Genomic DNA, 14775 nt, shown 5'->3' on the forward strand with positions numbered 1-14775 from the left:
ACAGAGTTGCTAAACTGCCACTGCCCAGAGATTGGACGATGACCCCCCCAGTACTCCTCAAACTCTGTTTCTTCCATGGAATACATGTTGGTGGGAATGAGGTGTTCCTCAAAATATTCCTTCCACCGCTCAATTATCTCCCCAGTTGACACCAGCAGCCTCCCGTTCCCGCTGTAAACAGTGTGGGCAAGTTGCTGTCTTCCCCCCCGGTTTGCCAGAACCTTTTCGGAGCCGACCGATAGTCACTCTCCATGGCCTCACCAAACTTTTTTCCTCACCCGGTTTTTGCCTTGGCGACCACCATGGCTGCACACTGCTTGGCCAGTACTGGTCGGCTCCCTCTGGAGACCCACAGGCCACAGCCTCCTCCTCCACACATATATATATGCACACACATACATATCCATCGTCATCTTCCGCTTATTCCTTACTAGTAAGGGTCGCGGGGGGGCTGGAGCCTATCCAAGCATCTACAGGCGAGAGGCGGGGTTCACCCTGGACAGGTCGCCAGTCCATCGCAGGGCCAACATACAGAGACGAACAACCATTCACACTCACATTCATACCTATAGTCAATTTAGAGAATCCAATCAGCCTCGTCCCCAAATTGCATGTCTTTGGACTGTGGGAGGAAGCTGGAGTACCAGAGAGAACCCACGCAGGCACGGGGAGAACATGCAAACTCCACACAGAAAGATCCTGTGATGGAGCTGGGACTTGAACCCGAACTCTTCTTGCTGTGAGGCCACAGTGCTAACCACTGCACCACCGTGCAGCCAACATACATATGTATACATATAAATATATACACACACATACATATGTATATATATAAATATATACACACACATACATATGTATATATATGGGATGAAGCCAGCGTGCACTCAGCCACGCTGGGCAAGCTTCACTGCACTCAAGTTTCTCATTCAATAAAATAAAGCCCAAACGTTGAATTAATTGAAATAAATTATCATATTATAAAGCTGTGCTTTGTTCCCACTGTTTTGTTTCATTTGTCCCCAGGTTTTGATACCAATCACTGGAACTGAGAAGACTGACAGACCTCTCTCCGGGGTCCTCACAGCAGACCCCCAGGACAAGAAAGACAAGCACTCCCAAAATATCCCCTCCAACCCCCCAACCCTTGTTCCCTTGGCCCACTCTGTCTCCCCTCCTGCCCTGTCCCAAACCTCACCTCTGGCTCTGCACAGGTCCAGGACCGAGGGGACACAGCAACACTTCAGTGTGATTCAGTCCACTGGTCTAGTTGCCAACTCGAAGCCCCTGGCACTCCTCACTCAGCCCCATGGGGAGTCTTCACCGTCTTCCTCCCCCATAGCCCTCACCACATCTCCAAAGGCGCTCTCCAGCACTGCGTCTCCCAAACCTCCCAAGCTTCTGCCCTCCTCCTCCCCACAGCACCTGCCCCTCTCCCTCTGCTCCTCTCCCAAGCCCCTCTCTGTACCCTCTCCACCATGCTCAATGCTCCCACTGTCTACCTCCCCAAAACCTTTTGGTTTGACCTCATCTGTAACAAGCCCCCAGAAGTCCTCGCTGAAGACACCTCAGCATGCTGCTTCTGGTGCTGCCAAAGCCAACAGGAGGAAACTGTTGGAAGCCTCACTTGCGCAGATCAATGAGTTTAGACTCAAACAGGTAAGCTGATGTGATAAAGACAGCTAAATATATCATTTTACCACATCAGTCAACACAAGTGACACACCAACTGGATATTACTATGAAAAGAGAAATATATCCAAAAAGTCAGCTATTATACTAATATTTATTATCCACTGAAGTGTGGTATTGTAGGTCTTCATTTTCCTGACACCTGATTGAGAGACACTATAACATGAATGATTGCAGTGCCTCTTTTACAAGAGACTGATGTAGAAACAAAGAGAATCTAGAACCTGTTCAAATTATTTAATACCGTAAATTCTGGACTATAAGCCGCGACTTTTTTTCGACGCTTCATGCCCCGTGGCTTATACTCCGGTGCGTCTTATACGAGGATTTTACCTTCACCCTGGGGTGTGGCGGGCAGCGGCAGCGGGCAGTAATTCCCTATTGTTCCTGATGGTAGCTCCAAGTACCGTACTTAGGGAAATTCCTAGCCAAATGTTATGGTAATTTCTCTAAGTACTGTACTTGGAGCGTCCAGTCCATGCCGCGATGCAGTGTAAAAAGAGCATCACACGATATTTTCAGTCATTTGTACTCACCCTCAAGATGGAGAGCAGAAGAAGGAATGCTTATGATGCAGCTTTCAAGTTAAAGGCAATCAATCTGGCGGTTAAAGATGGAAATAGAGCTGCAGCACGTAAGTTTGGCATAAACGAATCGATGGTGAGACGCTGGAGGCGGCAACATGATGAACTGACCCAATGCAAAAAGACGACAAAAGTTTTCAGAGGTCATAATAGCAGATGGCCCGGACTTGAAAATGCTCTGGAAGACTGGGTCAACACGCGAGATAGGGCGGCCGAGGTGTTTCCGCCGTGCACCGCGGCTTATTTACCGGTGCGGCTTATATGTGTACAAAGTTGATTTTTTTCCCTAAAATAAGCATCTGCGGCTTACATAACGGTGCGCTCTATCGTCCGGAATTTACGGTAGTCATGAAAGTACACTTAGATGTCATCCTAGCCAGCTTCAAGCAAGAATATAGGTGCCTGTCTCTCCTCTGTGTTTACATTAGGGAGCCGAGATCCACAAGAACAACAGACCGTTACGTAGCTTAGCACAATGAAGGGTCATGAACGAGAAGTGTTAGTATAGCTCTGTTAAAAAATATCAAAATAGCTTTTTCTCCGATATGGTCTTCGTTGTTTCATTAATATAATGACAACTGTGTATCTTATGAGCTATGAATGAACAATTAATCATCATGAGAGTTTATCAAGCTAGAAGCAGACATATAGCCAACACATTTGTTGGTAACTGAACCACAGCTACAACTAACAATGGCCAACCATGCAAGAAATGATACAAATTATTACTTTTAGACAAACCAAATAAATTGTATAACTTTTGAGTCAAGTATGCTAACTCTTTATACCCACTACCATTCATTGTGCTAAGCTAACTAGCAGTCAGGTGGTCGCTGTAGGCCTTAATGCCCTAATACAGCACAGAGAAGAGAAGGGTATCTGGCTGTGGAGAGGATGGATGTTCCTTTAAAAAATGTGTCTGAACATCAGAGATTTACTTTAGATGGAAAAACTATTTTTTGAGTAAATTTAGGGCTTGGATTTGATGCATAACCACACCTTAATAATTAACACAAAGAATCGCATACATTTGTTTGACACCTTCAATTCCCATGCTAACAGCAAAAGTTGATACAGGTTTTGTCAAAGTGTGCAATTGTAAGTGACAGTATTTTTAATCAAGTAATTATTGGGGTGAAATTAAAGTTTGGACTAGCCAAATGTTTACCATTAAAATCCCTTAGCTTCACACACAGTCAAATATCTTCACGAGTGAATTTATTTTTCACACTTTTTTACAGATAGCACTGAGCTGGTTGAACTGAAGAAGAGTTTTAGCCATTAGCTGTTTTTATCTTGCCTAAGGCTTAACTCTCAGTTCAGTGTGTGAATGAAATCATTGTGCTGTTCTGACAAGTAGTGTATGAGAGTACCGCTGTCCAAATGTGTTGCATCAAATTGAAACTTCTTCCAATATATACTGTAGGACTCTGTTCTGTATGTGTCTAGATGTGTTTGTGGTTTTCTGTGGGTTTTCACAGCAATGGATTTGATTTACAGTAGTCTGGTTTTAGTTCAATGCTTTTAGTTTCATTACAATTTTGAGGCAGACTGGCACTGTACACATTTTAATGTATTTTTTATGTTTTTGGCTCAGTCCAGATGAAACAGTATAAAACTGGCATTTTTCTTTGCTTTATACTATAAAAAAAAATCTATTTTCAGGAGTAAAATATGAATGATAGCATAGTAATCAATAAGCCAAAACTACTGAGATCAGCTTGTTTCATGAAAATCATTTCCCCTTTTCTGTTGTTCCGGAGAAGTTTTCAGTGAGCTAAATTCCCCGTGTGGTTTCAGCAGTATTACTGTATTTCATGGTCTATGAAATTGCTTTGTTTCACTTCATATAACATTCAGTTGAAAGTGCAATGTTAAAGTCTAACCTGCCTTTGCTTTAAACACAGCTTGAACTAAAAATGTCATCAGCACCAGACCCAACTGCAAAAGATGATGAAGCCTTTCAGTTCTGCAGACAAATTACAATTTTCTGAGAAATACTCAGTGTCTGTTCTGTGAACGTAGTCGAGTACAATGCCGATGGTTGTTGCATTTGTATGTTCTTTTTGTTCCCCAGAAAGGGGCTGAGACACAGTTAACTGTAAGGGTGCTGAGCATTGTAGTAGTCACCTGCTCAAACAATCAACACTGATTCAAACTGACAGCTAGAGCAAGTCCACTTTGTCCCATTTCTTTTCTAATTTTTTTCTGACCTTTCATTGTTCCTCTCATTTTGCCTTTCCCTCACCCTCCCTGCTCTTGACTCCCTGCCTCTCCTTGTTCTCTGCCCCTCTCCTCCTCCTCCTCTGTTCCCAGACTTTCATGTCCCAAGGGCAGACATTCCCAGCTGAGCTGAAGAAGCAGCAGCAGGGGCCAAACAAGTCTCCCAAGAGGAAGTCTCTGTCTTCATCACCATTGCCACCCGCTCCGCCTCCTCCACCTCAGAACAATCACTCCAACCTCTTCCTCTCGAGTGCCCTGCTGGGGCTTCCCGAACCCCATCACCCTAATGGAGTCATCCAAAGCACCACTCAGGACGCACCTTTGGCCCTCATCACCAAACCTCGCAAAGACTCTGCCTCTCAAGGCAAGCCCCCTCAGTGCGACTCTGATGCTGGGTCGATGCCTGTTAATCTGAGCACAGGGGCGAGTAGGACCCAAGCAACTGCCCAGGCTGGGCTTCCGTCACCGCCCCCCACTACCTCACCCCATGCCACAGGCCATGTACCGAGAAAGACCAAGACCCCAAAGGGTAAAGGACAGACAGCTGGGCTGGGACAAGGACAGGGACAGACAGGGCCTTTAGCTGCCTGGAAGGGCTTCTCTCAGAACCATCTGGTGCAGTCTTTAGTTGATCTGTTTCGTGGAGGAGAATCTGGAATTGGAATTCCAGGAGTTAGCATCCCTGGTGTCGGAATTCCTGGGGTGGGACTCCCTGGGACTTGTAACCCTACAGCTGGACTCCCTGCTAACAAGGAATCTGATGAATCAGGAGATGATGATGATGATGAGGACGATGACCTTGAAGAGGAGGAGGATGAGGAGGACTCGGATGACAGTCTGTCAGGTTGGTATTTTTCTGACCATGAATAGGATAGCTTTCACAATTTATGGAATTTCAGTATTCTGACTGTGTTCATCACATAGTATCATTAATCAAATTGTTTTTTTCTTTTGATTGACTTATCATTTTTGAAAATTATTAAAATTGCTTTCATATTTGGGCGGCATAGTGGTGCAGTGGCTAGCACTGTCGCCTCACAGCAAGAAGGTTCCAGGTTCGAGTCCCGAACACATCTTTCAGTGTGGAGTTTGCATGTTCTCCCTGTTCCTGTGTGAGTTCTCTCCGGGTATTCCGGCCACAGTCCAAAGACATCAAGAGGGGACGAGGCTGATTGATACTCTAAATTGACTGTCGGTGTGACTGTGAGTGTGAATGGTTGTCTGTCTCCATGTGTTGGCCCTGCGATGGGTGAACCCCGCCTCTCACCCGAAGGCTGCTGGGATAGGCTCAAAGCCCCCCGTGACCCTTATAACCGGTAGAAAATGGATGGATGGATGGCTTTCATATTTCCCTAATCAATAATGTGCTAATTAATCCACAGCCCAAGAATAATCAATTTATTTTCATATACAACAAAGAAAACAGCAAATCCTCACAAATGAGAAGCTGTTATCAAGTTCAGGGTTTTGCTTGAAAAGTTACTTAAATGGTTGATCATTTTAAAGAAAAGGTTTCTGATTATTCTTTGACTAATTAATAAATTAACTAGTCTAATTAATCCAAGTTTCCATCAGCTGAAATCCTCTAAATACAAAAGTAATTTGTTTCCACCTATCAGTTCCTCTCTGAAGTCCTGGTTTCTCATTTCAGAGTCTGACAGCAACTCAGACAGTGACATCTCCGGGAAGAAAGTGAAGGAGTTAAAGCTTCTGCCGTCTGGATCATCTAAGAAGGAGATGACTCCCCGCAGGCAAACCAAAGGCCCAGAACTACTGAACACCTCAACCAATCACACAGCCACCAGCTGCTCCCCTCTCAACCTGCAGGTCATCAAGACGCCCACCATTGTCACCAGCTCCAGTGCCTTGGCCTATCACAGCTCTCCAGGCTCTTCCTCCTACAGCCTCGCCTCTCCGTTAGGTAATGTGTTCAAAAGTCTGACTCAGAAACTGTGAAAATGAGGGATGAAAAATGGATTTAGTCTGACCTCATTCAAGAGCAATTTGCTATTTCTCCTGTACTTTGTACTGTCCTGTTGCATACAGCAGATGTTAATTTCATCCCAAGCCTTGTACAAATACCACAAAGAAGGCTATAGCATACAACTAAAGCATGGCCTCTTCTCTTGAATAACACAATATCCTGTCACCATCAGATGACTGAGGAGGAATTGTTACTTTTAGAGAAGCAGGAAGTTGGTCTAACCGGAGCTCCCAGGTCCTGTAGGGGCATGCCTAAGAGCCCTGACAACTGTTTTGGCACAACATTATCAATGTGCAGAGATAACCCAGCTCTGAGAAAATAGGACACAAGAAGCTTGCCAGGAATATTCCAACCAGACATTCCAGTCTTTCCTCCACTCTGCTTTTCTAAAATGGCATTAGAACATGTCATTTGGTGTTCACTCTTGTGGTGAGATGTATATCAGGAGTGTATTTTTTTCATTGCAGGTATTATTATTACTATATTTATAATGATAACAACAACAACAATAATTATTATTATTGTTGTTATTATTATTAATACTAATAAATATAATAATAATAATTATTATTATTACTTCTCAACAGCATTACTTTACAGAGAAAAGACTAAATGTTCATGTTTCATAAAATGTATATAACCTTTATCTTATATTCCAAACAAAGTAAAATCTTTTGAGTACAACTATTAAATGCGTCAAGATTTTCTGGAGATTTTTATCACTGCAGGTTTGAAAATTATAGTATTCTCTCAATGCTGAAAACAAAAAAACCTCATAGTATTTTCCATTTTTATTAATGCCCACTGCACAGATAAATTCACTGATACATAATCAAACTGTTGACATGGAGAATTTGAGCTAATGGGACTTTAATAAGACTCAACTTAAATCCTCTGTTGCACTGGCATCAATAAACAAGCAAAAACACTAACAGGGAGCACAAGCAAGAGAATTTGTTCTGTAATAACATCAAATGATGAAATTGATGTGACGGTGTATCAGTGGATTCATTGTGTTGCAGTGGTGGGCCTCCCCTCATGCTTATGACGGTCATTAACTAAGGCGTTGATGGAAAAAAAACAAGTTTTAAAATCCATCAGTAATGCAGCCTGAAAGAAAATAATAGCCAGTTTATATCCTCCTCATCATAACACTTTTAACTTACCACTTTCTCACTGCTCTGTCTTATGTACCAGAGAGTCTGACTTAACCCTTAGAAAACATTAGTATAAAGGACATCTTTGTCTAAATAATAAAATTCCATCTCTTAAGATGGATGAAGCCAGAAATATTAGATATCTCATATCAAAACTGCTTTATATGATACTTGATTCCTGTACTTTCACAGGCTTGAATTGTCATTCCTGTATGTGTGAGGTTTATTTGCTGACAAAGTGATGACTAAACTCTGCTCCTCCACAGGCTTAGGGAAGAGGAAGCGGGTAATGGATGAGAAGGAGTTGATGATACCTCTGGAGTTGGGGTATGTTCAAGAGGCTGAAAGAACTTAAGTTCCTCTGTGCGACTCACAAAAGTCACTTCACTTCGCCTTTGACTGTTAAAATATACTCTTTCATGAATCTTTGCTGTGTTTTCCTTCTTAAAGGTGGCGAAGGGAAACAAGAATCAAAACAGTGGCAGGGCGGCCGCAGGGCGAGGTGGCCTACTACGGCCCGTGTGGCAAGAAACTAAGACAGTATCCAGATGTGATGAAGGTACCCTGCCCAACAGTGCTGCAGCGTTGTCTACAGCTGTGATACAGAGGCAAATGTTTGGAAGCAAAATAGATGGGCAGTTGTGATTGGTCATAAAAGGATATCAATTTGGATCATTTAAACTCTGCCCATCTACATTACTCAAACACATGCTTGTGCATCAGGATTTGTTTTATATGATTTATGCTTTTGCTCCAGCTGCACTCCTCCACCCCCCCCCCCCCCCCCCCCGCTTTCTGTGACCCTAATAGTGAGAGATGATATTCTTAGATTCACTTCTTGTGCCACATTTTTCCACCTCTCCCTTTCCAAAAAAAAAAAAAAAAGATTAATGGTTAGCGTTGGGATGCACAGCTTTGGCCCCATTTTGTTCGTACACTGATTGTCACAACTGCCTCCGAGAGCAGAAGTTCAAACAGAAAAATGTCGACTCAGTCAGCTGGCAGCCAAAAGCCTAACATGGCAATTGATGAATAAGAATGGGCCAGAATTGAGCACCCCAAGGTCAGAACAGTTTTTCTTTCGTGAGAGCTTTTACTCTTTTTTTTTTTTTTGTTTTGTTTTCTTGTCCCCTGGCTTTTATCATGATTAGCAGGACTGCACAGATGCACACTCTAACCTTCCTCCAATCCAGTAGTGCCTCCCAGTTGCTTTTCAATGTCGCTAATTTCGCCTTTTTTTCTGCCTAAACCAACGCCATTATTATTTTCTCTTCTGTAGTATCTATCCAGAAATGGAATAAGTGGCATCACGCGTGATAATTTTAGCTTCAGTGCAAAGATAAGGGTTGGTGACTTCTATGAAGCCAGAGAAGGACCCCAGGTGACTGCCTTTCATCTCTCTCTCTCTGTCTCTCTCCTCTCTCCTTGATCCCTGTTCATCTAGCGGCAGGCAGAGCTTCATGCAGCAGTCACTGTTAGGCCAGGAATAGGAATCAACGCTCAATAGTTGTAGCTCCTAGATCTCTCACTGTGCATGGAGGAATGTAATAATCAGATGACATTATTTCCACAGGTGACCAGTGATATTTGCCATCTTATGTTTCTGTGATACAAAGAGATAAACTAGGAAATGGATGGTTATGTATTATTGGAACCAGAGTAGAGAGAATAGAATTAGCAAATCCAGAGCTGAAGGGACAGGGAACTGATAATTTATTATAAAGTTTATTTAGCTTTTTACAATCTATGATAGAAGACATGATATATAATTCAACATTATTTTTGTATGTCACAATCTAGTTGATGGTTAAGTTGTTCCTCAGTCATATAAACTTTTGTTTGTCAAGTTGCTTTACTGTTGCCACCTCCCAAACTCTCTTTTTCTACTTTTTTTTTTGTTGCTCTTTAGGGTTTACAGTGGAGCCTGCTGAAGGAAGAGGAGGTCATTCCTCGTATTTTGGCCATGGAAGGTCGAAGGGGTCGCCCCCCAAATTCTGAGCGTCAGTTAGCGGCCGAAAGTGCCAAAGCTAGCCGACGGAGGAAGGGACGTCCCCCGAATGTGGGCGATCCACTAGCACCAGAGGGCCCCAGTCCCAGTGAGGTCAAACTTCTGCGAAAATTAGAAGCTCAAGGTAAGCAGAGGAAATGAGCCTTGAAAGATGTTTGTCTGAGTGAGGTGCCATTAACAAGCTCTTGTTATAGAGGTGAAAGGAAAGTAACATTTTTTTATTGTGACTATATGGAGAACATTATTTTTCTGTCAGTCTTGTTATACCAATCCATTCCTTGTGTAGAAATAGACAGATATTTTTGAAGATGAGTCAGAATGTTTTTGTGGCTTTTACAGTAACAGAAGTCCTTATGTTGGAGAGGGATTACAAAGTAAAAGCATCTTTTATAGCACCACGGCCTGATAGAATTATATCAACAGTTGTAGCCGGTGTGAAATGGTTTTAGTCATGGAGATTGGAAAATCTCAGCTCAAAGATTACATGCACTTTTCTTGTGAGCAAAAAAAAGGGGTTTTAAGTACCAATGTCTCCAATTTGCATCTGAATTTTCCAAACCTGAAGATGATGTTAATGATGTTAATCAAACACACCCTGTCAGGCTTCAGCATCATTTTAGGTATTCTCTGGAAACTTCTCATGGATAATACCTTTCTTCCTGCATGTGCAGAAATAGCCCGACAGGCAGCCCAGATGAAACTGATGAGAAAACTGGAAAAGCAGGCACTGGCACGTGCAGCCAAAGAAGCTCGGAAACAGCAAGGTAAACTCGTTTTTTTCGTGCTGCTAACAAGACAGTCATTTGTCCTTCTAGGCCAAGAATGACGTTTTCAGTCAGTGTGTTTGTGCACAGGTTCAGTCTGTATATTTGCTTATTTATTTCCTCAAAACATAAGCTTTAATATTCTTTCTGGGTACAACACACTGATATAGTTTAATTAAGGGCCGAGACTGTGCTTGGTCCTCACACAGGGAAAGTTTATGGTTTCTCAAAAATATAAAATGCACTGAAAACCCCAAAACTTTAAGTACAATAAATCACAGATGTGCTGTTTGCTGAGAACCAGTGGTCACCTCACAACAGACAGGGTTAAGACCTGTACAGGAACATGAACTAACTACACGGCAGAGGGAGTACTTCAGGATCACCGCAGCTAGCCTCTCACTTCTTCTATTTCCAGGGTTAAGGTGTTTATCGTCAGTGACAGCCTCCGTAGTCTCAGTTAGCCACTTGTTGGCATGCACCATTTTAAAGATAAATTCAAGCTTTGAAACCCGCAAGTGTGTGTGTGTGTGTGTTTTTTTTATAGAGCACAATGTTAAAATATAGTAAAGTAATCTTGTGTGTACCATAGATCTTAATTCAAGCATTCTCATTCTTGTGTGAAACAATACATTCTGATTTCAATGAGAGTGTTGTAATTATCTCAAAAAAAGACTATGAATGCATAGGTCAGTTTTATGGCTAATAAAAATATAAATCTGACTTTATCTTGTAGCTATCATGGCAGCGGAGGAGAGACGGAAGCAAAAAGAGCAAATCAAGATACTCAAGCAGCAGGTGGGTTTTCTCTATATGTGTGCTGACAAATCTTTTTCTTTCCTCTCTCCCTTATCTAAGATGTCCTGAAACACGTAGTCCCTGTGAGCACTACCAGAAATGCTGAATGGTTCTTTTGTGAGGCTTTACAGTTATCATCATTACTGCTAGTACTTAAAGTATTGTTGTGTCTCTTTGCCCGCCCCAACAGGAACTGAGTGATTGGAAAGTGATTTTATCTGAGGATGTTTTCCAGTGTCTGAAATATTAAGAGATTTCTGTTTCTTTTTTTTTTCTTCACAGGAAAAGATCAAGCGTATTCAGCAGATTCGGATGGAGAAGGAACTCAGGGCACAGCAAATTTTGGAGGTACAGAATCTGATCCAGCAGCACCTGATTAAGCAGAACATTCCTGGATTGCTGCAGCCCCTCAGTCTATAGTGTTTTAATCTTCCTAAAGCTCATTACTGAACAGCAGCATGCATTGGAGGAGTTGCGTCTTCTTAGGCATAATTCCACATGGAACTAATGCTAAATTGGTCTTGCTTGACGGCTGTTGAATATTAAAATGGCTGTTGGTGCCTCTTCAGACCTTATTTAAATTGGACAGAAAAGTCTTTTTTTTTCATCAAACAACAGTAACAGTTTAGCATAAGTGGGTCGAGGGGAAAAAAAGGTGCTGTTTTCCACACGCACAAAAGCACACGCATCCACTGACTCACACAATTGTACTGTGGGAGCTTCAAAGTGTTTTAGCAGGACTAAATCAATTTTGAGTTGACACGGTTGACAAGCCACTCTTAACGGGAGGCTTCAACATTTTCACAATTACGTGTTAAAGAGATACATTATTCATTGGCTGTGTTTTACAAATTTGACTGGCATTCGGGAGCATGAAATCTTTGCTCAAACCAGAAAACTGCAAACAATCAGCTGAAGTGCAGCAAAGCCCTCATCCAAGACAGATTGATGTGTGTCTGTCTGTGATTCTTGACCTTCATCTTTATTCATAGGCGAAGCGGAAAAAGAAGGAGGAAGCTGCCAATGCTAAAATATTGGAGGCTGAAAAACGGATAAAGGTATGTTTGTTTTAAATAGATAGATGTATCATTACGGTGGATGCACAGTAGCATGTTTATGATGGTGTGGGGCTCGAGAAATAGCTGGCCCTTTAAAATAGGCTCAGTCTGTGGTGATTTTCATGTAATTGGCACTATGGAAGCACCTTGATTTTTCCCTCATCTTCTCTTTTTCTGCAGGAGAAAGAGTTGAGGAGACAGCAGGCTGAGATTTTGAAACACCAGGTAGGTGCTCACTTCAACAACTTCAGCCTCTTAAAAGTAATAGCTACTGCTGAATAAAATATTTAACTCAAACTTCCTTTGAATAAGAATGTGAAGTTGTGTGTATGTGTGTTTGTAGAAGTATATTTTGTCTATTAAATGCAGACATGTGTGATTTGTGTAAATGTAAGTGGTTAATGACCTACGTTAATGAAAGTCTCTTGATTAAACGCCATGCTTATTGGTATTGGATATTACTTCTGTTCCATAATATTTTGCCAACTCTCTCTGCCAGGAGTTGGAGAGGCATAGACTAGATATGGTATGGGTATGTTTATTTTTGTACATCTAACACCTGCATCGTGTAACTGGTTGTGTTATGGTTGTCATAGCAATGCATTAAGTGTAGCACTGGCTGCTGTCATACTACATTCTTCTGCATGGCTTTCCAGCAAAACCAACAAAAGAGAAAACGAGTCAGTATGCTGCCTCCATCTGCTCGTCCTGAGGGACAACTGACCCTGTCACAGTGGCCAGGCAGTTCTGTCCCCCTCCCCCATCCCCCCCCCCCCTCCTTCTACTCAGAATGCATTGCAAAGACTGCTAGCCAATCCACACTCACTGTCTCAAAGTGCACTCGAGGAGTTTCCATCCATCACATACATTGTCTAACTGTTGTATTGGAGTAGCCTGTGTTACCCATGAGTGCTTCACGATTTGGCCCAGACATCGAGCTTGTGTCTGTTCGTCCGTGCATCTGTTCTGCAGTCCACAGAGTGCTGGACTTTAACCTGCCCCATCCCAGCCTCTCTGTCATTCACTGTTCCTGTACTCTGCACAACGAATGAAAAGAGTTACCATGAATCATTTTGTCTTCATGGTGGAGATGCTTGCAGGCAAGAGTTTGGTTCATGGAACGGCACAATTGTTTGGTTTAGTCAACATCAGTATAATCTATCCCACCATGGGGACAAATATGGTTCTGTGTAGCGTTTTATTTTGGCCTGGCTTCCTGCTTGTAGCCCGTCTCACTCATACACTCACAGCTGAATCTAAAGGTGTGCTTGTCTCCTCCACGGGGAGTTGTTCAGTCAGCCCCATACATACGTCTGCTATATTCCTAGGAAACTTTATTCCAATGTCATAAAACCATGCCATGATAAGCAAAAAAAGAAAATGCCACAGAATTGTTGTCCTTTTTGAAGGTTTTCATGTGAAGCAATATCAAACCGATACGAACATACAAACAGTGTAGCAGAGCGCCTGGCATTGGGCCTGTTTTGTGTATCACAATGATAAAATGCTCCTCACAGCCAGCCCATTTTAGTCTCTATTTGCTGGAAATGTCCTTGGCAAGCCCTAATAGTGGCTATTGTGTCTTTTTGGTGGATCACAGAGAGAATGACAGGCTGATACCGCAGAGGGGGAATCCTAAAGAGATCAAATAAAATGATAGTCAGTCGCTGGTGATTCTTGTGGCCTTTCGTGGTAGATTGTGTATCATGCACCAAAGAACAACATAGATGTCTCATCCTCAGCAATCACATACTGTGCTAATACTTAACCTGCCAGAACCACTGAGATGGAACCACTCTGTTTGTGGCTTCTTTTACCATCCATTCCTGTGTCGTCCCCTCACCAAATATTATTAGTAATGTACCAAACAAACATCAGCATTGTGAAAGAAATTGTTATTTGGATAATTTCGCTGTGGCATGTCAGAAGACTTCTGGCAACCAGTATTTTGTTGCTTTTGTTCTGTCAGCTTTAGTTTAGAAACGCCGTCACTGATTGCAGCTGCTTCTCTTTTTTGAGCCTGTCATCACATCTACTATGTATCGCATCTCTGTGTTGCTTTTTGGTTGTCATCGTACTACTGTACTCTTCACTTATGCTTCCACCATACATGTGAAAGTGTATACATGTGAAGCATCGTTTTGTGTTTGTTCCATTATGGTGCCTCTATTGAATTCAGAGCGTCACAGTTTTTACATGAATACATGCTACATCTAGTTGGCCTTGACTAGTTAATGTGCAATGTGTGCTTGTTAATGTGCCTCTGTTTTTTTTGCCACTCTAGGAGAGAGAGAGGAGGAGGCAGCATGTTATGCTGATGAAGGCTGTTGAGGCTCGCAAGAAAGCAGAGGTAGTCCACAGGCACACAAATAAATGCAGATGCACACACACAGTCCACTCCATAAAAAGAGCCTTAGCCATTATTCCCCGGTTGGATTCCCCACTTTCTCTGCTTTTTGTACCCTTTTCCCTCCATTCATTTTTTCTACACACTTACCAAGTCAAAA

The 14775-nt window shown here is 42.4% G+C and overlaps 1 protein-coding gene across 8 annotated transcripts in view; it reads left to right on the forward strand.

The window, feature by feature from the left end:
• baz2ba (bromodomain adjacent to zinc finger domain, 2Ba) overlaps positions 1-14775 on the forward strand; it is a 72840-nt gene that overhangs the window by 48348 nt on the left and 9717 nt on the right. For 4 of the 8 annotated variants that reach the window (XM_086180524.1, XM_086180517.1, XM_086180549.1 and 1 more), the window contains 14 exons: positions 1027-1659; positions 4593-5343; positions 6151-6420; positions 7907-7967; positions 8091-8199; positions 8920-9021; positions 9550-9772; positions 10320-10412; positions 11149-11210; positions 11493-11558; positions 12203-12268; positions 12449-12493; positions 12768-12794; positions 14553-14618. In XM_086180524.1, coding sequence (XP_086036650.1) covers positions 1027-1659; positions 4593-5343; positions 6151-6420; positions 7907-7967; positions 8091-8199; positions 8920-9021; positions 9550-9772; positions 10320-10412; positions 11149-11210; positions 11493-11558; positions 12203-12268; positions 12449-12493; positions 12768-12794; positions 14553-14618 — 2574 coding nt within the window. The remainder of the gene's footprint in view (positions 1-1026; positions 1660-4592; positions 5344-6150; positions 6421-7906; positions 7968-8090; positions 8200-8919; positions 9022-9549; positions 9773-10319; positions 10413-11148; positions 11211-11492; positions 11559-12202; positions 12269-12448; positions 12494-12767; positions 12795-14552; positions 14619-14775) is intronic. The other 4 variants (XM_086180541.1, XM_086180567.1, XM_086180545.1 and 1 more) reach the window with 2 other exon arrangements.

This window comes from Aulostomus chinensis, chromosome 2 (assembly GCF_037954235.1).
Source record: "Aulostomus chinensis isolate RoL2024-O1b breed Wild chromosome 2, RoL_Achi_v1.0, whole genome shotgun sequence".
Lineage (NCBI taxonomy): Eukaryota > Metazoa > Chordata > Actinopteri > Syngnathiformes > Aulostomidae > Aulostomus > Aulostomus chinensis.